General features: G+C 35.9%; 1 protein-coding gene across 3 annotated transcripts in view; it reads left to right on the top strand.

The window, feature by feature from the left end:
• Nucleotides 1-24,071, top strand: part of CSMD3 (CUB and Sushi multiple domains 3) — a 749,348-nt gene that overhangs the window by 608,018 nt on the left and 117,259 nt on the right. For all 3 annotated transcript variants that reach the window (XM_075024389.1, XM_075024388.1, XM_075024387.1), the window contains 6 exons: nucleotides 716-840; nucleotides 5,073-5,169; nucleotides 6,057-6,161; nucleotides 14,242-14,360; nucleotides 17,009-17,078; nucleotides 18,789-18,905. In XM_075024389.1, the coding sequence (XP_074880490.1) occupies nucleotides 716-840; nucleotides 5,073-5,169; nucleotides 6,057-6,161; nucleotides 14,242-14,360; nucleotides 17,009-17,078; nucleotides 18,789-18,905 (633 nt within the window). The remainder of the gene's footprint in view (nucleotides 1-715; nucleotides 841-5,072; nucleotides 5,170-6,056; nucleotides 6,162-14,241; nucleotides 14,361-17,008; nucleotides 17,079-18,788; nucleotides 18,906-24,071) is intronic.

Here is a 24,071-nt window from a genome sequence, read left to right as displayed (position 1 = left end):
ATATTCTTTGTCCCTGTTAGAGCATCTAATGATCTAGACAAGATATATTCAAGCTGAACATTGAGAAGAGAAACTTGGTGGTACTGAATGCCTCTGTCCTATTTCATGCGTAACATTTTTATTAATCCATGGGCATGGATATGATAAGTGCAGTCTCGCAAGCATTTAGCAATTTCTTTACTAATGTGATAGATCCATAGATTATAATGGGATAACTCATGGAAGCAAAGAGAACAGTCAAGGAGTTGAGACTGGTGCTATTAATTATTTAGACAACAACAAAGTAGCAACATTAAGAAAGAATGTATCTTTTTTATGACTTTTTTAATCTTTTATACTGATAAAATAAGTAAAAGTTCAAACTTAATTCTTAACCCTTTAAAATAATGTTTCATTTTTGTAAGATTATTAGGAGACAATGGAATGAATTTCACTTCATTAAAGGTCAAATAAATAAGGGGAGTATGAGCATGATTCTCCAAGGTAGAAAACTGACATAATTAAAATTTTCTGTTATTCTTTTTTGGTCATTTAAAAGGAGTTTTTTGAGATACAAGATTTTATTTTCCTGAGGCAAATATAAATTTTTTAATGTAGCATAAATTTACAGAAGTTTTCAGCTACGGTATGCTGAACATTGTGTAAGCTTTTATAATAACTTTTCTCACTTCTGAAGCTTCATACTTCTTTTCTTGTCTTATACATTTCCTTTCAGTGCCCTGTGGTGGAATTTTAACAAAGCGCAAAGGGACTATTTTGTCTCCTGGTTACCCTGAGCCTTATGACAACAATCTGAATTGTGTGTGGAAGATCACAGTACCAGAGGGAGCTGGGATTCAAGTAAGTATACTTGCTATTTGCTTGTCATCATCATGTTTAAAACTGTTTTTCCTGATGCAAGAGCATGAAAAGATCATTTATTCATACATTTTTCTATCTCACTAATGATTCTCACAATGGAATTTATTGCACATCTTTTTATTCATGGAGTTGTTAAAAGTTATAAGATTTACAAAAATCTTAAAAGATACACTTGTAACTTTTTACTTAGAAGAAAAGCACCAATAATTTAAAATGTGTTGTTTCAATAGGTCAGTGATTCCTTGTAAGCCAGAGGAAACAGAGTCTTCCCTGTGATTTTTTTTCGTCTCCCCAAATGGATAAATCTCCTTTAACAGAGTGAAATTAAGTGGGTTGCTTCTGTGGACAAGTTATATATGTTTTCCTAGAAACTCTGTTATTTACTCTATAGTTATGGAAGTTCATAGTGTTATAAAGAATCTTCAGTATGTTTCAACATGAGATGGGAATTGGTCCTTTAAAATATTGACAAAATTCTCATTTACTAAAATTTAGATTAAGAGCTCTTTAAATTGTGTTCCTCAAAATCAATCTCAAAACTGATTTAAGTTATTAAATCAATACTTACTTTCCTGGTAGGCACCACGGGCACAGATGTTCACTTGCTGTTCCCAATTCTGAACTCTGGAATCTTTGTTTTCTTTCCCTCCACACAAAGCTGTGACCTCACTACAGAGATTTCTCAGTGGGAATCTGGCAGCAGGATCTGCTAGCACAAGTTCTATAGGTTTGTGAAAAAACAGTTTCTGTGAATTTTAAAAGTATAACTGGCAGGGAGGGGAAATTGACAACCAGCGGTTACATGCCAGCTCTGTTATGCTTACTGCTTTATTAATGTAAATAGAAGGAACACATAGCAGAAAAGTATCAATTAAGCTAAGTCATGTATATCTCACTCTTTAGAGTTCACTAAAGAAACTGACAGAAATCTGATTATTGGAAAGGCAGTTGAGTTTAATAAATTAGGACTTTTAAGCATCATCTGATAAATTTCTAGCAAAATGCGTATCAAGAAACCATGGTAGCAAGTTTTCTATGTCTACCCGTGGTTCAAAATATAACTACTGTAGAAAATGAATAAATAAAGAGCTCAGTTTCTGTAGGTAAAGGTTTAATAATAAAATCCAGAACCATTGTGGACACTTTATTAAAGCTTTTTAATAAATTACATCACAGAGCTTTTAAGGTATTCTACTGTGTCAAGAAAAGTTTCTAAAATAGTACGAGTTTATACTTTGCTACTTTATAAGTATTCAGAAAAATATAGGTTTTGTTTTAAATAACTAAAAATACTTAAGAAAAATGTAAAAACTTTATGGAAGAACACAGAAATCATAACAAATACAACCTAAGTCCGTACATGGTAACATTTATGAGTTCAATTTTCAAAGCCACCGATGTCCATTAACAATAGTATTTAATAATCTAAATCAGTTTTGGGATTGATTTTGAGGAACACTGCTTGATTTAAACAGTTGACTAAGTTAGGATACTTTGTTCTGTGTATTTCTTATACAATCAGTAATGTAAGTTAAACACTAGGAGGATAGTTCAGAGGATTTAAATTAGGCATTAATTGGCATCGTGACTTAGGCAGTCACTGTTGCTTTTTGGAAGTATTTATCTCTTATCACAGACTGCATTAGGTGATTAAATGACTAACTTTGATTTCAAGTTAGGTGTTTAATCTGCATGATATTCTTCTGCTCCAGAGTCATAATAAAAAAGATGTATTTACTGTTCGCTTTCTTTCTAGTTCTCCCAAGTTTTTTTTTCAGAGTTATCAAATAGCATCCTTCCTTTCTGTTATCAGTTATTGAATAAGTTATTAATTTATATTTGTTTCAGTGTAATGACAACAGGGCAGTTTCATGGGCATACCTGTATGATTGTAATTAGATATGTAGAACATTTAATATTGTCACTGAAGCAGGACAGTCATGAAGTGTGATATTCATGCTTGATCCTTTGAATACTGTCTGATTTTCAGGGCTAGGTCTGAGGAGGATAAAGTCCCTGGTGTAGTAAACTGAATACAGCTGATACAGGGTCAGTAAGACAGAGTATACATCAGAAGTCATACCATTTTTACTGCGTTATTTTTCACAACTGAGCTTAGCTTTATATCTACTAATGACATAAAAAATGACATCAGTATTGTTTTGGTTTTGTTTTTTTCACTTCATAGGAAAGAAAAAAATTGAATATACATATATTAAAATGTAATTGTTACTGTGAAAATCAGCTACTTGAGGCAACATTTGAAAACTTGGGTGACTGATTTTGTCCAACCTGAGAATGTGTGCAAATGCAGATATTCAAGATACTGTGACAGCTAATGCTTTTGTGTTTATGTAAATACATAAAATATCTGGACATTTTTCCTGACTAATACTTATTCCCTCAAAGTATCAAAGACACTTTCCCAGCTTTAAAGGAGATGAAAATAATATATCACCAGTGCATATTCCTCTGTGAAATGTGTAGATGGAATTTTAAACTGTTTAGGTAAAACAGCTATTGATATATATGATTACTTTGTTGAATCTGTTGAAACAGCGTGATCAGATGTAAATGCTGAGCTGTCTAATATCAAATCAAAAAGCAGACATTTAAAAGTAGATTTAGGTAAATATAAAGTGTACACCAAATGCCTGCCTTCAGGCACCTAACTTAAATACCTTTTATCAGGAAATTAATCTACCATAGTTCCTTATAAAGTTAGAGCAGAACGGTGCCTCAAGTAGGTAATTCAAAACATCTGATATAGGCTTTGGCTCTGAATCACTGCCTGAAGGTATGTCTGTCTACTTATTGACTACATGGGGAGGTTAGGGCAACTAGCATCAGTTGCACTAAAATAGATGTTTTAAATTAGGTGTTTTATGATGAATGTAAAAACTGTAGTCAGCAGCAATCCGGCCCCAAAAACACATAAAAAACATTAGGTAATTTGAAAATTGTTCTGAAGGTTTCCCAGGTGCCTGCACTTCCGATTCTGTATGTTTTCAGAAATATTCCTGACAGAGGCAACACCCATAAGTTTCACCTAAATCCCTTGTGAACCAAAAAATAGACAGCCAAGTCTGAATTTTTTCAGTGGGTTTCCTCCAAGTATCTAAACATGCTAACACTCAGGGTGTCTCCATTGCTTCACTTCAAAAAAAAAAAAAAAATCATCCTTTGGCTGTAGTATCTGACCAATTTCTACAAAAAAGTAGTGTTTAAGGCCCCCATCCAAGAAATAGGTAGCCATACTGAACTTTCTTTTTACCTAGAAGAAGGTCCAAGTCATATATTTCACCTAGAAAAATAACTTCATTACCTAGTTGTACTGGAACTGGTGCTTATTTCTTGTGTTGAAGCTATTCCATTTTGGAAAAAAAATAAAAGGAAGAATAATTGAGGCAGAAGAACAGTAAAAGAAGCATAATTATCTAACTTAGTGGCTAAGGTACCCCTTTTTGAGGGTGGTTGAGGTTTCATCTGCTCTTCTGTCACTTTTTAAATGCTTTTCATTAAACAGTTATTTCACTAAAACAAAAAAAATGCCAGAACCTCTCCCCTCCAAAACAGGAAAAGGAACCTGGCATTTCTCTACTTCATGGGGAGTGTTTTCACTATATGAGAACAGATATGTCCTCCCTCTTGCAGTCTATCTGTTTACTGCTTTGCATCTTCTTACGAGTGGAAAAATGTTGTCACCTCTGGAAGGAATGAAGTGAATGTTCTGCCTTTTGCTTGTAGCGTGCTAGTGACTGCTCCTCCTCAGGAGATGAGTCAATGATGAAGGTAACCAAACACAGGAGGTTGCTCTTACCTGGAGGCAAAATTGAACATGGCAAGATAGATGAAGCAGCGTGCATCACTGTGGGCCTGTTTTTGGCCCTGGATAAACTGGAGAGAATCATAAAGTAACTAACTGCTCTATACCCAGATGATTTTTACAGTTGTGTGACTCTAGTTAGAGGTCATATGCGGTTTTCACTAAAGGTCACAGGATCTAAAAGTCTGAATTGGCAATTAAATTAAAAAAATGTTGCAATGCAATTGTATTCACTTAATGATGATTTTCCATTCTCTTTGGCAATGATAGCAAGACACAACTTTTCATGATTGAAAGCAACAGAGGCTACAATTTACAGTCATCTTTGTGCTTCAATACAGAGGGGAGGAAGTTTATGTTCTTTGCCTCACATTTTTCTTCATAGGTGCAGGTGGTAAGTTTTGCTACAGAACACAATTGGGATTCCCTCGACTTTTATGATGGTGCTGACAACAATGCTCCAAGGCTTGGAAGTTATTCAGGTGACTGAGAAGATTTTACAATAAGTGTTTCACAGTTTCAACTCTATTGTAAACATACAGCTCTTTCATGCGTGTGTGTGTGTGTGTTCCTCCTATAATTAACAACAGGTAGTATTCCTTCTGTTTTAATCAGTCATCTCTTAGCAGACTTTCATAAACTTGAATATTTGAAAATGTTAGAAATGAAATAACATTCAGAGGCTCCCAAACTAGATATCTATTAATCTCTCTTTTTGCCCACTCTTATAGCAGGGGCCAAAAATATAGACCTCTAAAAGAGATGCCTCTTGAAATTGTACATGACTAGAGGATGCATTCTTTATCCTTATTTTAGATAAACAAGACAGTTCTGTTTGCGTTACTTTTTCTTGTTTTGTTTTCCTTTATTCTACTTCATTCATGTATACAGAATGAGATCACAGACAATAAGATTGTTATCTTGTCTTGTGCTGAAACACAAATAAATAATAACATTTCTAAGAATAGCCCTACCAAATATGTTCAGAGCTGCTTGATATATTTGACTGTTACATTTAAAATTATTCCAGTTACAGGATTTGCTCTTGCTTTTATGAAAACCCTAGTGAATATTTCTTCTGTTGTGGATAAAAGAATGTAATATAAATTTATATTAGACCTTGCTTCCCTGAATGCCTACAGTTGAGGTCTCTGATATTGTGGTGCACTGAAAATGTAATAAAACTTTTATAGGAACAGATATTTGATAGCATCCATGATGACAAAATATGGTGGAATTGGTTATGTGACCTCTCTCTCCCCCCACCCCCATCTTCTCGCCTCCCTTCCCACCTTTTTCTTTTTCTCTTTCTTTCTTTTTATACATACACACACATCTATTTCAACAATATCTTGATTTCTCTTTTCAGGAACAACCATACCGCCACTTCTCAACAGCACGTCAAATAATCTGTACCTAAATTTTCAGTCTGATATCAGTGTTTCAGCTGCTGGATTTCATCTTGAGTATACAGGTAATGCAGAAATGTTCAATTAATTAAGAGCACTTGCTGGTTCCAGCCATTAGGTGTACCTAAACTATATAAAAGAGGAATATTCAGTCCTACTACACATAATGAGCTACATACCATTACTTCAAAGTCATGAATAAAATCCTAATTTAATTCCAAGTGAGCAAGATCAGGCCTGAAACCTGTACTGTAAGGACTGGGAAATTTAGTTTAACTTGCTTGCACCTTTAATTTGTTTTTGCTCTCTGAAAAGCTTTTCTGAACATACAGCAGCTAGGAGTAAATGCGGACATGCTCATGTGACAATCCTAATCCCAAATTATAACATATTTATATAATTGGTGCAGGCAAAACCAGCAAACTGATGTAGGAAATTTCAGTTTAACTTCTTTGCCGATTAACAGTTAATTATTGATTCTAGTATTGAAGAAAAATAATAACAAAAAAACCCTTAGGAAAAACTCTCCTGCTTCCATTTGGACAGCTCCCCACACACGTGCTTTTTTGTTCTTGTTCTCCCCAAACACTACACTCTGTTCCTTCGGTGAGACAAGGGCAGTGCAGCAGATCGGGTCAGTGCCCTGTGGTTCCTACAGTCCCCTTAGGGTCCCACCTCTCAGTGCCTGCTCGGGTGGACACTCGGGCTCCAGGCCCTGCTCAGGCAACTGCTCCGGCTGCAGCCTCTGCTCAGTCATGTTCTTCCTTCTGTCCTCCTTCAGTGAGGTCTCCTCTCTCCTCTTGCTCTGGCCTTCTTGTTCCTTTTCTTAAGTATGTCTTCACAGGGGCACATCTGGTTGGTACAGAGGCACCCCAGACTCCTCTGGTGGGTGCCGCTGTGCCCTGCAGTGGGGGTCTTGGAGCCGGCTGGATCCGGCTGAACCGGCTGTGTCCGGCTCAGCCCCTGGTCTCTTCCAAAGATGCCACCCCTGCAGCCCCACACCCCACCAGCCCCTGCCAAAATCTGCAAAGTATACCAGTACAATAATATATGTACTATATACTATGTATTTTATATATATGCGTAGGGGACAAAAATTAGTCACTCTCAGCGAAAATGAGAGAATGAATAAACTGAAAATAGCAGCTGTGCTTCTTAACTAACTGACAAATGCTTACAGGTTGGTGCGATTACAGCAGAATTATTTAAAATGTTTTTTATTAGTGCTGCGTACCTCACGAGCAGAAAAGGCTATAATTACAAATGTACTTTCTGTCTGAATGAGACCGCCTTAGCTGACTGACAGGAATTCTGGCAATCACTAATATTTTGTTGCAGGTTGTTTTGTTTGGGTTTTTTTTTTCTTCCCAGCTGTGCAGTTCCCTCTGCTCATATTGGTTCTGGTATCTGATCTGCATAATTGTGTCGCGGTTATTTCTTGTCAGTTTTCCAGTATGCAAATCCCGTGGTCTGGTTGTCTGATTAGCCAGTCAGAGAACATGGCCTTGCAAAATTGCTGCCTGATCGCTTGTCTATAACTAAACATTAATTATAGGTTAGAGTTATCCTGCCATTTCCTTGAAATGCAGATAGTCTCTCAGCTGCTTACAACTTCAGAGGGGAAAAAACTGTGGGAAGTTATGAAAATAAAGTAAAATCTAGTGGAAGTGAAAATGCATCTCTGTATTCCTATGTGTCCAAATAACTGAAATGTGTAGGGTACTGCCAGTATACAACTTTCACCTCTAATTAAAGAAAGAATTCACAGTACATCATTTAAAGTATTGGTCCATGCCAAGAACAATAGCTATATATGTGTATATGGGTTTATACAAAGGTGTATGTGTGAATGTGTACAAATGTAATATGTTTTTGGTGTGAATGTATAAACCCACAGTATATGCTGAAAATTTGTGATTCAGGAAATAATATCAATGTCCCTCAGTAGATACCCAGTTAACTAGTAGCTCAGTGAAATACGCTATTTTACAAAACTAATGATTAATTAATTTTTCATGTGCAGGCGATAGAAATATGTGATTAAAACATCATACAGACTTTGAGGTGGAGTAAGGAAATTGCAAAACCATGTCTAAACCTGTAATCTTTATTGGAAACAAATGTAAACTTTAAGGGCAAATATTTTGTGGCAAGTAAAGAATTGTGGTTGGAGAGTAAACTATGATGATTACTGAATTAAGATTTTCTGTGATATGTGATATATTTTCCAAAGATATGCTCTAAAATAAACATAATTTATTTTACATGTGTGGGAATTATTGAAGTAAAATCTATGGTATTCAAAGTACAGAATAGGATTAAGTGAGCATAATAGCTCCATAAAATCTGTGGACTACACCATCTCTACATTGTTAATAAGAAAAACAAAATAGAAAATATTTTCAAGATTATCTTGAAGCTTAAAATAGAGGTACATTGTAACTAAATTCCTGTACTGCAAATTGCAAAATAATGACATGATTTTGTAGAATAATGCGGAAAAATGTAAAGCATTAGGCATCCCTGTTTGTTTACCACTCTCTGGCTCACAACACGGAACTAAAGCATGGTTTCAGAGCATGCAATCTGGATTCTTTTCATGCAAAACTAAATACGTGTACTTCAACATCTCAGCTAATGCCTTCAGCCACTAATGGACAATCAGCCTATAGGACCAGATTAGCTAAAGCTAATAATAATAAAACCTTCTAGTTTAGCGCTTAGTGTGGATATTGAGTCCTAGGCACCAGCTGTTTCAATCCATAGATCCATGACTATTACTCCCCACTACTTGCTAAGAAAGACGTAGTCTCTTTTACCTGTGGATTGGAGGAAAGTTTTATGATTTTTATTTTTTTTTTTTTATCTGTAGCTTAGGTTTTTTTCAAGAAGAGACTATGGAAAATTCTGCATTGGGCTGAATCGTGAGTTTGATACAGGATGTTAAGCTAAGGGGCAATACTTTCTCATCATTGCTAGGAAGGAAGACAACGGAAACTGTATCTTGTGTATCTTCTGGATTTTTGTCTCTTGCAGTTTTCTGCAATAGAGAAACAGGAATTTTTGTCAGGATTCCAGGACTCAAAATACTGCTGTATTGCTACTGAACTTTCTCCAGAAATGCTTTGATCAGAACAGAGTTTGCTCTCCTCAGTTGTCCTGGTCATCTCTGACTCTCAGACAACACTTCCTGTTCTAAAAGTTGTGATTGTTTTTAGAGATAGTTAGTAAATAGAAAGTAATGGCCACATTTTAATGTCAGTGTTTCCAGTGTTTTCCATTTCACTGGAGCCTGCACTGACAGAGGTCATCATGAGGAGTCAGCTAAATTAAAGTCTTAGTTTTTGAAGTATCAGTGCATGGTTCTTATTGAAAATCACTTAAATATTTACATTAAGCACTTTTCAAGTGAGTTAGCCATAAACATTTTTTTTCAATATGTAGTGCATCCTCCAATTCTATTTCACGTATGCTAGGAGACACAAGTCCGAGGGGAAGTTCACCCTTCTTGCCAAAATTACTACTTTTTAATCTCAACAACAGTTTTCTGTAAGAAGGTTTCATTTGTTTCATTTCCAATATCTCTTTTCATCCTTTATTTAATAGGTTTTTCACACTGTCCAGTCTGGTTCATCTTTTGAACTGCTACAAAATCCAAATGCACTTTTTTATATAAAGATAAAACAAAACAAAAGGAAATTTATTTGTTGAAGAAATATTTTAAGACCAAGTAAATGATACTTTGACATAAGGAATTAAGTATTTACATTCCAAAACTGAATAGTGGTCTTATCAATAATCTTTTTTCTGGCATATTTTTACTTCTTTGTTGAATTTTTAAATTCTTATCATATTAATAACATGCAGTTTATGTATTCTAATGGATACCTTAAATATGAAAATATATTGCATTGAAAATATGTTGCATCAACTGAAGAATGTCAACAAAGAGCACCACAGAATGGTTTGTTAAACACTTACATAATGTTTATATGTTTTATGCCACTACAAATATTAATTTAGTCCTCATTTTCTCTATCTAAAGTTTTGCTAATTAGGTAATTGATTATTCTGTGTAAGTAGTGGTAATATTCTTTGAGATTAGTTGAGTTTCTCAGATTGTCTCATCATAATTTCCATAATACTCAGTAACTATTTAAAATTAGTAAAAAATATGACACACTAATTTTCATTCTAAAATAAAATCCCTAGAAATCTATGTATTTAAATTGTATAATGTATAAGTCTCACATAAATACTAGAACATTTCCATAAAATTACAATAATAACTTTTAAAAATAAAATGGGCTATTCCTTTAAGTCTTGTGTAGTCCCAGAGTGCAATATCCAAAATTTTATTGGTAGGTTTTTGTATTTAGACCCATAGGAGCTGTTGGAGAAGGGCGAGACAGCATCAGATAGCTTCTTTTACTTGATATACAATTCATCTCATCTAAAAATTAGAAGATACTGAAAGTATGTTTTCAATGTATGCCTATGTTAAAATCTCTTTTCTTTCTAATGCCACTGGTCGTGAAAGTTTAAAAATCTAGAACATTATACTGAGGTAGTAGTATAATGTGGTTCAAGGAACTATTCATGCACCACAAATGAGTCAATAATGAACAGAGTGCAGTTTATGAATACATTTATGATTTCACCTGAATAACTATCATGAGACTATAGAGACACAAGTTCTGAAGTAGCCTGTCCTGGTTTCATCTGGGATAGAGTTAATTTTCTTCCTAGTTGCTGCTATAGTGCTGCTATGTTTTAGTTGTTGCTAAGGAGTGGTCAAGGACTCTTCAGCTCCTCATACCATCCTGCCAGTGAGTAGGCTGGGTGGCACAAGAATTTGTGAAGAGACACAGCCAGGACTGCTGACCCCAACTGACCAAAGGGATATTCCATACCGTATGATGTCATGCTCAGTATATAAACTAGGGGAAAAGTTTGCCAGGGGCCACTTCTCGGGAACTGGCTGGGCATTGGTCAGCAGGAATGAGCAATTGCATTCTGCATCACTTGTATATTCTAGTATTATAATTATTATTATAATTATATTATTATTATTATTATTATTATTTTCCCTTCCTTTTCTGTCCTATTAAACTGTCTTTATCTCAGCCCATGAATTTTACTTCTTTTCTGATTCTCTCCCCCATCCCACGGTGGGGTGTGAGTGAGCGGCTGCATGGTGCTTAGCTGCCTGCCACGTTAAACCACGACAGTCCTTTTTTGCACTCAGTGTGGGGCATGAAGGGTTGAGATAACGATGGATTTGACCAGAGCATGTTTAAACAAATTCGTTATAAGCATTTGTTATATTGGTTTAATAGTCGCTGGTCACAATGTTGATTGATTTGCTCTCAGAGTTGCTGCAACTTGTTCTCAGAGTTGTGTTATCTGTATATGTTCCCTGTTGTGCTGTTTATCACCTCTGGGACTGGGTTAAGGTTATCGTTTTGATGTACTGTGTAACTCTGGCTTATGATATGATAAAATTGCTAGCTGTGAGACTAATCTGGTATCCGTACTCAGCATTGCTTTCATCTCTGTACTTCAGGAGCCATCTCTCGGAAACTATAAATAATTACAGTATTTACCTTTTCTCCTTGGAGAGCCAATCTGTGGGGGAAACAAGGGGGGACACTCCCCTGCTCCTTCACTCTGCCTTTCTCTTTCACGTTCCCCTCCCCAGCCCCAGTGGAGAGGGAGAGAACGGCTGTGTGGTGGTTAGCTGCCTGCCTTGTTAAACCATGACATAGCCCTCAGCTGGGAAGGCGGCAAACCCTTCTATGCTTCAGTTTGTTGAAAGACATTGTAGGCATTCAAACTGCTTTTTTCTAAACTTTATTTTATTAATTGAAGTGAGAACACAATAGGATGAATACTTGAGATCTGGTTTGAGCTGCTAAGATACCTACTCCGAGAAAGGCATTTAAATTATTTCATCTCACTTTGCATGGCCTGAGTATTCACATAGTTAGGTTTTGCATTTCAGCTGAAGGTTCAGTAATTGGAAACTGAAAACTACTAACTCTGTCTTTGACTGTTCAAAATAGATTACAAACACTCATCTGTGTAAGCCAAGTACTGCTTTTTTTGCATTTGTACTTTGTACATGAGCTGGATCACAGTCTAGAACTCTGAAATGTAGAAAGTGGATTTGAGCCTATCAGCCATTTTCAAAATAGATTCTTTGATGTTCTGTTAGTATGTATTTTGAGAACAGAAAATAAGAATTTGAAAGATAAAATAACCTGTTATGTATAAATAGGTTGCAGAATACTTGCTTGCATCATTTTGTACATGGCAAATATGGGATCGTTATGGGATCAGTTAGTATGTTCTCTATATACACAAAAGTATTATTGTCATATACAGAAGAACATTACATCCTCTTCTGTGAACCTGCAGTGGAAAGCCCTGAAATAAATACTAACTTTTTCAAAGTAGCAACATTCCTTTCTGCACAAAGTGATGCAAGCTAGAATTGAATATCATGGAAAACATCTTGTTGATAAATTGTGTAAGTTCCTTAGTACTAAAATGTAAAATAATAATAATAATAAAAAAAAAATCACAAAGTTAACAGTGACCAAAAGTAATGAGTACAACTGCTTGGTTTGTGGATCTGTATCAGTTATTTCTGATTCCTATTAACAGATACATACAGTAAAAAAATATGTTTTTTCCCTTCAGTACTGTTCTCAGCAGAGAAAATAAGGACTGCAAGTGCTTTAAGGATTTTTTTCCAATTTAGGATTGAATTATGTTTCATAGCAGGAAGTTTATATTGTCATGGTCCTGAGTTTTATTTGTATGAATAAAATATAGATTCCAATGATTTTAGTTCAAACAGTGGGTTTTTTTAATATAATTTTATATAAAATTTCATGTATGCAATACATTTTTAAGAACAGGAATGACAAACTAGATTATCAGTTTAATATCTACTTTCTAAATGCCTGACTTTTTTTTTTTTTTTTTATTTTACAATAGAGTGTTATTGTATAATTGTGGTAGTGAAAACTATTATTGGTGTACAAAATATGCCTTATAGAGAAAAAATAATGTGTGTACTTTATAAATTCTTTAGAATTTACATTAGCTTTCAGCTTTCATGTAGTATAAAAATACACCATTGTAAGAGTCTTCAAATAATTTTTACTTAATGAAATTTTACATGAAGTGATCAGTTACATTAGTAAGTTTTTAAACACGCAGAGGTTGATAATATATTGAAGTAGGGCCATTATTGAATCCCACTACATTTCCCTATTACCCTATGTACTGATGTTTAGTTGCTTAACGGTCCTAGCTTCACAACTAGTTAGGGTGTAATTCTTTCAGTAGGCAAAGAGAGTAACCGAGCTGCTTATACTTAATGTTACACATATTCTTATATTCCTGGATCTTCCCGGGTAGAGACAATGAAGAATTTATTTATTTCTCTTTTTGATGACCACAAAAAAAGTATACGGTCCCTTGGCAAACTAGCTTCTGTTGCAGTCAGAAATTTGAACTATTAGTGTTATAACTCTATAGCTACTTTATTGAAAATAGCAGATTAGGTAAAATTTGATGTAAATATTTACTCTGCATGTGTGTGTACACGAATGGAAGAGTAGAGTCAGGCCTGTGAAGGAATGAATGCAGGTGAGCAGTTACACTTTGCACTGTTTTTCCTGTGTTTTGTATTTGGTGTGGTATTGGCCAGCATCCCCTGGAACATAGTGGGGAAGATACTGGGAAAGGAAAGTGGAGGTGCTCCCAGTTTGAATTAGGTAGGTTATAGTTAGGAGTGAGGCTGGGGGTGGAAATGAATGAGTCTGAGCCAGGAGACAGTGGGAAATTTAGAGGAGACTTTGAGTTTAGACTTCAGATTGTTGGCAAGTGTTTGTTGCCACCCTGACTATTTCTTTCCTTTTCCTTTTCTCAGGAAAAGTTTTTCTCCTTACATAACAGTTGTTCCAAAATAATATGCCACTTGCTTGTCCACAGACAAACTGCTGGTACACAAGAGCTTCCTAAAACATATCAATACAGTGTGCCTATGTACAGTGTACACAGAAGTTCTATGTGAATCTAAAACCAGATTTTATTCTCCTTAGAATGCCTAAACTTCTAAATTTTTCACAGCTATAGGTTTGGACTCTTGCCCTGAACCACAGACCCCAAGCAATGGGATCAAAATTGGAGACAGATACATGGTTGGAGATGTGGTGTCCTTCCAGTGTGATCAGGGTTATTCTCTTCAGGTGAGCCAAGCTTCCAATGTCAAATGGTGCCTTTTAGTTCTTTAACATAGTTATGTCTGAGTCTGTCAATATGAAATGGACACCGAACTCTTCAGGAGTTGCAGATATGTGATAAGCTTGCAGGACTGGTAGTCTTTTCTGCGAAATATTAAATTAGCAACTATCCAAATATTCTATGAGAAGTGTATGGCTCTGTGCTTCCTCTGCATTAGTGATTATAGGTTGTTATCTATTATTGATGGCATCTTTGGTATTCATAGCTGAGCTATGCAGTGTTGGCAAATTAAGTTAAAACACTTGATGAGCAATAATCAATAGTTCTCTATGTACAGGAGGAAAAAGAAAGTAACTGAAGAGGGGGAGTAACAACAAACAAAGGGAAAGGAAATTGTTTTTCTCAGTGAATCAGATAGTGCCAGTTATTTTCTTTCAGTAATTTCTGGGGGGGGTTATCCAAATTTCAAATGCGGGTGTATTCTTGCCAAGAAAATTTACTATTCTGTTGCATTAGCAAAAGGTGTAACTAGGGGCAATGCAGTGATTGTAAACTGTGACTAATTTGCCTCTTTGAGGTACTTAGCATATATAACCAGTAAGAATCTGTCTGCCTACAGGAAAGTTCTTGAAAAATATTTTCAAAAATTTGTACAGTTACACTGTAGAACCAAACTCAAAACTGAATATTGTTTCCACTTGAGACACTCCCCGAAAGGACTAAGGTTCCAACTGATAGGTTACTAATTTCAACAGCTATAAAAATTAATTTTTATATTAAAATTTATTTTTTTTTTTACAAAAAATATTTTTCTCATTTGTGACTCTGTGGACTCTACAGTCTCCATTTTATCTAGGTCTTTGAGAGCATAAAAAGAGAAGACATTACCTATGCAGAGTAAAAAGAAAAGTTTTAAAGGGAAAAAATGTTTAGTATAGAGCACATGATTAACTGCTACTGGAGTTATTGATATCTTTGGAGTAAAATAGCAAAAGGATAGCTTACCTGCCTTTCTTTCTTCATTAACATCAGTCTTGCCTGTAACACATGTTGATGAGTGTCAAACTAACTAACTGAAGTGAAGTTTTAAAACCGGTAATAATTTCAAACACTTATTTTACATAATTCTGTGAAGACCAAAATACTGGGGTCATATGTACTGCATCAAAGAAAAAAAAAATTAATTACTTTTTTGGACTAAAGAATATTTTTTGAAAAGCTGCAGTTTATGTACTGTGATAGAAACTAAACAAACTTGTCTGCTTCCAGATCTCAGCTGCCACTTGGATTTGTGACCTGTATCCCAGTTTCCCCTTCAACACAGAGTTCCTATGCATGTCTGCAGCTTTCTAGCATTTCAAGAATAACTGAAATGTTCTGTGATTGCAGCTCTGACAATGACTGTTGAAGTTTACTTCTTATGTTGCCTGATTTTGGCTAGTCTTTCTTGAGAACAGCCTGTCAATTATTTTTTTCTTCTTTGTTTTAATTTGATACTTAAATACAAATATATGAGCAGACAAGCCACAGTAAATAGCTGAAATAAAGAAAATATAAAGAACATTAGAGCAAAGACTGTGCAAACACACATGTAAAACCTCTTCCCTCCATATTGTTTTTCTGGCTTACACATTATGACTTGGCTGCTTCCTTGGTTTTTTTTCTCCTAGCAATGAGCAGATATGCCTACTCGCACTATGGAGAAAGTGTGTTTATTTTTCTTCTAGGAGAGAAAAAGAATGGGTTGCAGATTGATGAATAAACTATTCACAGTTACCCTGAATGATTTAGAGATACTTGGTTCTCTCGAATGCTACAGGCTCAGAATAGATAAGGAGATTTAACATGAAAACCTAACTTTTTTCTTCATATGAAGGTTGAACAAACAGGCTAAAAGCTATTGCATTTTTTCTACTAGGTAATCTTAAAGTATATGCTATATGATTTTGTATGAAGTCCCAAGTAGAGTTTTCTGCTAAGATTTTTCATTTTCATTTGCTGTCTCTGGAAGACAATTAGAATTACATGAGGCTGATGAACAACACAGAAGGTCACTGGTGGGTCTTGGAACTTAGCTGTAACAGATTACCTTGAAATCATAACACCTCATCTGTTGTAAAGGGACACATGTTGTAAAGAGATTCCTTAAATATCTCAGCTTTTGCCAACTTAAGCAACTGTTTCAGGGGTGAGGGTAAAGACTGCATTTAGAATAGGTATTATGAATTTAAGAAGTAAAGTCAGTACTTTGTATAATGTATGTAGTTTGTATCTTTGTATCATGTTCCACAAATTATGCAAATCAATACTATGTAAACATTGCTTCAGTTAGACCTTTAGTTTCTAGACCCTTGGTTTATACTAAAAGCTGGTATTATAGAATTCAGCTGGATACTGTTATACTGTTAGAAATAACATTAAGGGCATAGACACAATTCTCAAGTGGGCTAACAGTCACATAGTTAAGATTACAGTCTTCTCATATTGAAGGTATGATACAATTCATAGTGTACAATATAAATGTTATACCTTGTTGATTTTATATATTTTGATGATGTTTTAAATTATAAATTATTTTTGTTGAGATACTAATGATGTGCCATATATTGTATATTTTTCATTATATTAATTAGCAAATATTGTGTCATTTTAGGGACATTCACATATCACCTGTATGCCTGGACCAGTAAGAAGATGGAATTATCCAATTCCAATATGTTTAGGTATGTTCCGCATACATAAGCTTTCTTAAATATGCCAGGATGAGAAAGCCAGAGAACTCAAAAATAAGAGCTACATATAGGGGAAACAACAGGGAGAACTAGAAGAACTTAATTAAAAGTGAAAATGGTCAAATGAAGCTGAAGATTTTCAAAGTGTACTTGGCACTTTTTTTGGCAAAGCTTTTCTGAAATGTCCAATCAACAGAAGAAAGGATGAAATATGTTCTAGTCAGAATCTATCATCTATTCACTATCAGTGATGAGACCTCCAGAGACCCTTGCAAACATAGTTATTTATGAATCATTTCCACAGCAGAGTGATGACTATTATAGAAAATGCTAAATAGAAATAGCATTACATTTTCATCTTTAATAAGTTCAACATAAGGCATGTCTCCCCAATTTAAGAAGATACATTATTTTTTCAAATTACACTATATACATGATCATATTAATATTATTGGAAGAAGCACTGGAATCCTGCCAGAGGCCCAAATGAAACATCTGAAGTGCATTTAAATATATTCTCTTTATATGGTGAATAAATGTGAGGGATGTAAAACTCCTTCTATTTGCATTCTCTTTCACCGAATAAAAATGCCTTTTTGTTTGGGTTCCCTAACAGTAAAAATTATCTGTATTTGTAATCTTGAATGTATGGAAAGTAGGATACTGCAGATCTCATTAAAGATTTTATACTTGGCTTTTCTTCAAGACAGATTATATATCCTCTTGAGCTGATTCACATAATCCTGTTCTTAATCCTGTGAGGTGTTAAAAACCTCCTGTGAGGTACTGAGCTCCCTCAGCTTAGAATTTATAAATATTCAACAAGATGCAGATAGTTCTAAGAATTTTTTCAGGAGTTAGTCTTCAGTTTCCATCATTATGCATTAACATGTATAGGAAGTCTGATACGATAATTGCACTGCTCTATGGTAAAATCTGAAGGCAAAGATGCTGTGCTGAAATTTTAGGAGGGGTTATTTTCCTTTTTTTCCCTTCTTTTTTGCAAGTAATGATTTTTAATTGTCTTTCAAAGGTTGTAGCAACTGTTAATTGGACAAAACTGTTAAACATAATTTTATTTACCATAATTAACATCTTCAAATCTAATATTGAAGTGTAAGTTACTTTATTCACTGATGTCATGCTTGAAAAAAATTAAAATAAAGTTCAAATACAGATATAGTTAAATTTCTGGAAATATGTGTTTGTGTACATTTCCTAAATCTGTTTATTTTATCTTGTTTTTAGAACAGCAGGATACAAATGCAGTTTTTAAAAGACCTCTTGAAATTCTTTGAGTACAGAATCTTTTAAAAATAGTTTATTATCTTATATTATTCAGATGCTCCTTTACAAACTAAGGTGGAATTCTGCCAATGTTGCTATGAGCTGATGTGTGCCACTTGCCTGTTCACAAAGGTGGTTCACACAGACAGAGTGCAGAGTAAACATCTGTTCTCTTTTCAGGTGCATGTGTCCCCCAAATTAAAGACTACTCCATTCAGAGTAGATACATATGTCTAAAGCACCCACCTATAAATTACTTTATTACAGGTATTTAGTGGTAAAAGAAAGTTTGTGTATTTTTTGAAACATAAACCTAGTTATTACATTATTAATGTTGGAAGGATGTTCAATGTTCTGGATTAATTTTTTAGCTCATTCTACTCCTCTGAAAAATGTCTTTGTGGTTTTTTTCAGCACAATGTGGTGGTGGCATGTCGGACTTCAGCGGCGTGATCCTCAGCCCTGGGTTTCCTGGCAACTACCCTAGCAGTTTGGATTGCACATGGACAATAAAACTGCCTATTGGTTTTGGTATGTGTTCTTTCATGGATTAAATTTGTTGGGTTTTTTATGGATTCAAAAAACTGAACATAGATTTTAAAATAGTGTGAATATTTATTCTGGCAAAAAAAAAGAATTATAATTCATTTAAAGAAGTTATCAAAGCTTAAAAGAAAGATCTAGAATAGAAAAGCTACAAGGTTCTTGGTTTTTCATTTAACATATACTACAATTTTCTGATAAAGATACATCCTCTTTATCCAGGTGTCTCATGAAGACATTGAATAGTATAAGCTCCCATATCAACCCACAGAGTATTGTACTTGTTAGTGGCTAGCAAGTGGATGTTGAATGACTCATTATCACTCTTGGAGCCTTGAAGTTCCCATTAATTTTTAACCTATTTCCTCTCCATTTATCAAGTTCATATATGTTCAACTTCCAGATGAGAACACTATAGAAGACTTGAGTCAAAAGTCATAGAAGAGTGAGAGTCCATTGTATCCACAGTTCTCCCTTTTTCAGTTTAATCATAGAAGGAAATAATGCTTGATCAGTGTTGATTTTCTGTTAGTAAATCCATGTTGACTACTCCTGAGTCCCTTTTTATCTTTTATGTGTTTGGAAATTGCCTCCAATTAGCCAAGTTCCATAATCTTTCCATGGACTGCAGTGAACCTGCAACTGCCATTTCCCAGGTCCTCTTTCTTGTCTTAAAAGTGGATATATCTTCAGACTTTTTCGGGTCACCAGAGCTTCTCGCATTCACTATGATTTTGCATAAGTAATATCAGCATTTCAGTTACACTAGCTAACCCCTTGAGCAACTTTCGGTGGATCTTATATACCTATCATTGCAAAATCTTTATTCAAAGTTGGCCAATACAGTTGTGCCATCTAATTTTTTATACTTGTGGCACTTTTGTAGGAGCACATGCGCTTGGACTTTTTTTCTTTATATACTAGTTGAATGGCAAGCTGTTTTTTCAGACACGCCTCACTGTTTTCTATTTTATACTTGCCATCTTCTGTCAACTTTACTTGATGATACAGAATTTCTGGGTCTTCCACAATAACTCAATGTGACATCCCAAGTAGTTTTCCCTTCTGCATCTGTCCAGATTCTTTCTCTCTTCTTTTTAAAATCACTTCTATGATCTTTTTGATTATAAGTCTCGGGATCCTGGTTCACTTATCATTTAAATGAAAGCCAGTTGTTGTGCATGGTTTGTTTAAACTGAGTAATATTAAACATTCAGTAACATTGACTTAACAGACTCTATCTGTGGGAAGTACATTATGTCAGGATAGGGATTTCCATATAGAACCTAATTGTTATGTTTGCATTTTGTTCAAGTCACAATATTCAAGTCAGTAATTTATTTTTCTGTATTAGCATTTTACAGAAGTAGCATTGATACTTTAATTCTGCCATTACATGAATTTTAGGCAGCTTGACATGACAACTTCTAATGTTTTGTCATGAGTCATAATGCTGTCTAGAATCTTCAGATCCCATGCAGATCCATGCTAGTTTTCCAGTTCATGTACAGGAAAACTAAATGCTCCCTTTTCTATACTAAAATCACACAGATTGAAATGTGCTCGACATTTTCAACCATTTCTAAACAGGATATGATTAAAATTTAATTGGAAATTAAAGTATAAGTTCATTGTAAAAATGAAAAAAATGACATTGAAAAAGTGATGTCTAAAACTGGTTTTAGTGATGCTGTGGTTCTAGTCCAGTGGAGGTACATACATCTAACTCTTCTGAGTAGTAAACAGAAAATCTCAGAAACACCATCATGGGAACTTCCTATGGGCTTTCACTTGTTTAAGTACTTCTAACAAGATTTTTTCCTGGTTAAAATTTACAGATCTTAAGCTTTTCCACTTTTAATGGTGTAATCTAAACCAATGACACAATGCTAATTTCAATCAACTTACAAGGTTGCTTTATACGGTTTGTTGCTATTCTTTATGAGATTAATGGTTAGATATTATATAAATATATGAAATACTCATTCAAGAGGGATGTCCAAACTGTGAAAAGCCACAGAAAAAGCCAGTCTAACAAGCAGAAGTCTGAGACAGAGGCAGGTGCTACAGGCTGGGCAAAGGATTAATACTTTGGAAGACTGATATGGTTCAGGAACTCATAGTGAAAGGCAGTAGAATACAGAGAGCAGAATGACGGGCAAAAATATATTAGAGCTGGTTTTGTATCGAACGAAGTGGGTGAAAGAGAAAAAAATTAGACAGCATGAGTTGGCAGTTACTAATGACAGCTTAACCTTTGGACAAGTGTTTGGTTCACAGAATCAAATAAAAGGCCAAGCCTACTAATGTCATGGATAGAGAAAGAGCAAAGTTTGGATATAACTGGATTCTCTGTGTAGGAAATATTTGGAAGGCTGGCAAAGTCAAAGAATGACACTTAAAGCAGAAACTTTCTTTTGACATATAGACTATCTTCAGGTAAAGAGAGACAGAAATTATCAAGGTAACAGTAATTTAATTATGCACCAACCTTTTTTCCTGTAGCGTATGAAATGTTACATGCTTCAGAAAACCATTCATAAACTTTACATGGTATCTGGGGAGAAAGCTCTAAAAGACTGTGGCAAACACTATTTAGCTATTACAGTTTAGGAGTTACAAAATTATTCATGACTTTTCAATAATTAATCTGACATTATATCTTTTCCTTTCAATTTTATATGAAATCATGTTGATTGTCTTTGCCAGAAACACTGATGGGACTCAATCATCTTCTTAATGAAAATACTCCATTATCATTCCATAGTTGCACTAACTCCAGATAAAATACAAATTCTACTTTGTTTTAACTTATATAGAAATATGTATGAACAGGAAAATGTTTGAAGACTCCTATAACCTCTCAGCTGCTGAGCATTTTCTTCTTGTCCTGACATATAATCATTGTAATACATCATCTGGTTAGGAGAGAGGACTTGCTAATGGATAGTAAGCTACCTTCCTGTTCCTTACTGAATTAAATAATCAGAAATTTCTGTTGGCAAGATCATCATATGACGGAGTGTGTGTATGAACTGCATGTTTAGTGGGAGAGGTACTGATGAATGATGGCTAGATGATATAATTTACATTTTTTTTGACTCAAAAATAATATGTATGTTAAGGGATGTAAGGCATGCAGCCACGTCCTCCAGCCACTCCAGCCCAGGACCTTCCTGCCCAGCCTGGTGCCCAGGGACATAAGGTCTCTGCCCAGGCTGAGGGACATGGCTGCCACTTTCCCATTTGCAGATTCAAACAGTAATGAAGCTGAGCACAGACTCACACACTGACCTGGATGGTCACTCAGACTGCCAACAGGAGGTGCTGCCTTCAACAGCACCTACATACAGGACTCAAATAAAACACAAGCATAGGCAGCCAAGTCCCCTCCTCTGCTTGGGCTGGCGGAGAAAGGTCACTAGTGCAGGCACACACAAAACACTCTCTAGGTTCACAAGCACACACACGTTTGCAGATCCCTTGATTGTCTGCCTGGCACCCCTGTCTGGATTTCGGGCCCTCTTACTTGCTTCACGGGTTCCCTACTCACTGGCTGGTCCAGTTTGAAGTTTTTTAGCAGATGACACATGAGCACCCACACCGGCACTGGGGAAGATATAGACACTTGCCCTCCCAGCAGCCAGCACCAGGCATATGGGCTGTGACCCACCATCCTGCTCCAGCTGCCACCACTGAGCTCCTTACTCACCTCACTCACACTAGTCTCCCCAGTAACTGGTTTTGAGAACATGCACCACTCCCACCCCAGTGGCTGGAAGTTAAAGACCCTTGCACTCACTTCAGGCCAGGGGCACCAACACCCCTGCTCAGACTCCATTAGCTGGCACTCAGTCCATTCACACTGGTACCCCCATTAGCTGACATTCTGGGCACAAGGTCTGTAGAATCATAGAATAGTTTGAGTTGGAAGAGACCATTAAATGTCATCTAGTCCAACCCCCCTGCAATGAGCAGGGACACCTTCAACTACATCAGGTTGCTCAGAACCCCGCTAGGACCCTCCCTAGATCCAGAGAGCTATGGCCTTTAACTCGCCCCAGTAGCTGACCACAGGCAGTAGGGTGCCCACACCCCTGCTCTGACTCCAGTAGCTGGGACCAATTTTCACCCTCACACACACACAGAGGTCTCACCAGTAACTGGCACTGAGACCCCCCCACTCTCTCCAGTAGCTAGCACTACAGGCCAGGGACACCCACAACCCTGGTCTGACTCCAGCAGCTGGCACCAAATTCTACTCACAGATATGGATCTCACCGGTAGCTGGCACTTAGTCCTTGCAGCACATATGCACACGGGATAGAGATTGAGATTACACAGAGAGATAGTTGAGAAAAGATTTAATAAGAAGATATGAGATGTTAGGACAGACTGGTGATCGGGTACAGGGCTTAGCCAGAAAAATGTACTGACCTGCCCCATTTTACACGCAACCAGCCCCTTTCATGCCCTTTTCTGTCTACCTCCATCTTTGTTCCTCCCTGCTCCCCTTTCCTCTGCGCGTCCCCTCAGGAGTTTGTATAAGTCTACCAATTCCTGCACCCCTCCCAGTACGACATACCCCTGGTTTACAATCTTATCAGTTGCAAAGTCCAGGTTGATCTTCCTGGAAATTGTGCCTGTAGTTTCATGACAGCCCATCAGTGTGACTGACAAGGTTTGTTTCTTGTCATAGGCTCCACGTTTGCTTTGTCAGGTCTGTGTCTGTATATTTTGGTTTCTGGTTTTCCCCTTTTCCACTGGTTTCCCAATATAAAGTCCCTGATCAGATGACCTCACTGGAATAAACATTTTCACACTCTCACTTGACCTCATCAGTTAGTGTGATTGACCAGGTTTGGTTTTCATCACATCCTCCGCCAGGTTTGTGTCCCTCTATCTTCCTCCTTTTCTTATTTTACCTTGCTTCATTGAAAAATGTCCTTGACCAGATACCCTTAAAGGAGCAGACACTGTCCTTCTACATACCCTTACAATATACGTGATACATATTATGTGCACAATTTTTACTGTGCCTCGTTATTTTTAATATATATACATTAATATATATAAGCTGAGAAATCAGTTTATGTGCAACTGAAATGCAGCTATCTCTGGGGTAAAATTCTGTCACTAGATTTTTTTAGGTGT

The sequence above is a fragment of the Buteo buteo genome, chromosome 3 (genome assembly GCF_964188355.1).
Source record: "Buteo buteo chromosome 3, bButBut1.hap1.1, whole genome shotgun sequence".
NCBI lineage: Eukaryota > Metazoa > Chordata > Aves > Accipitriformes > Accipitridae > Buteo > Buteo buteo.
Note: the sequence above shows the minus strand (reverse complement) of the source record. Positions and strands in the feature narration are given on the sequence as shown.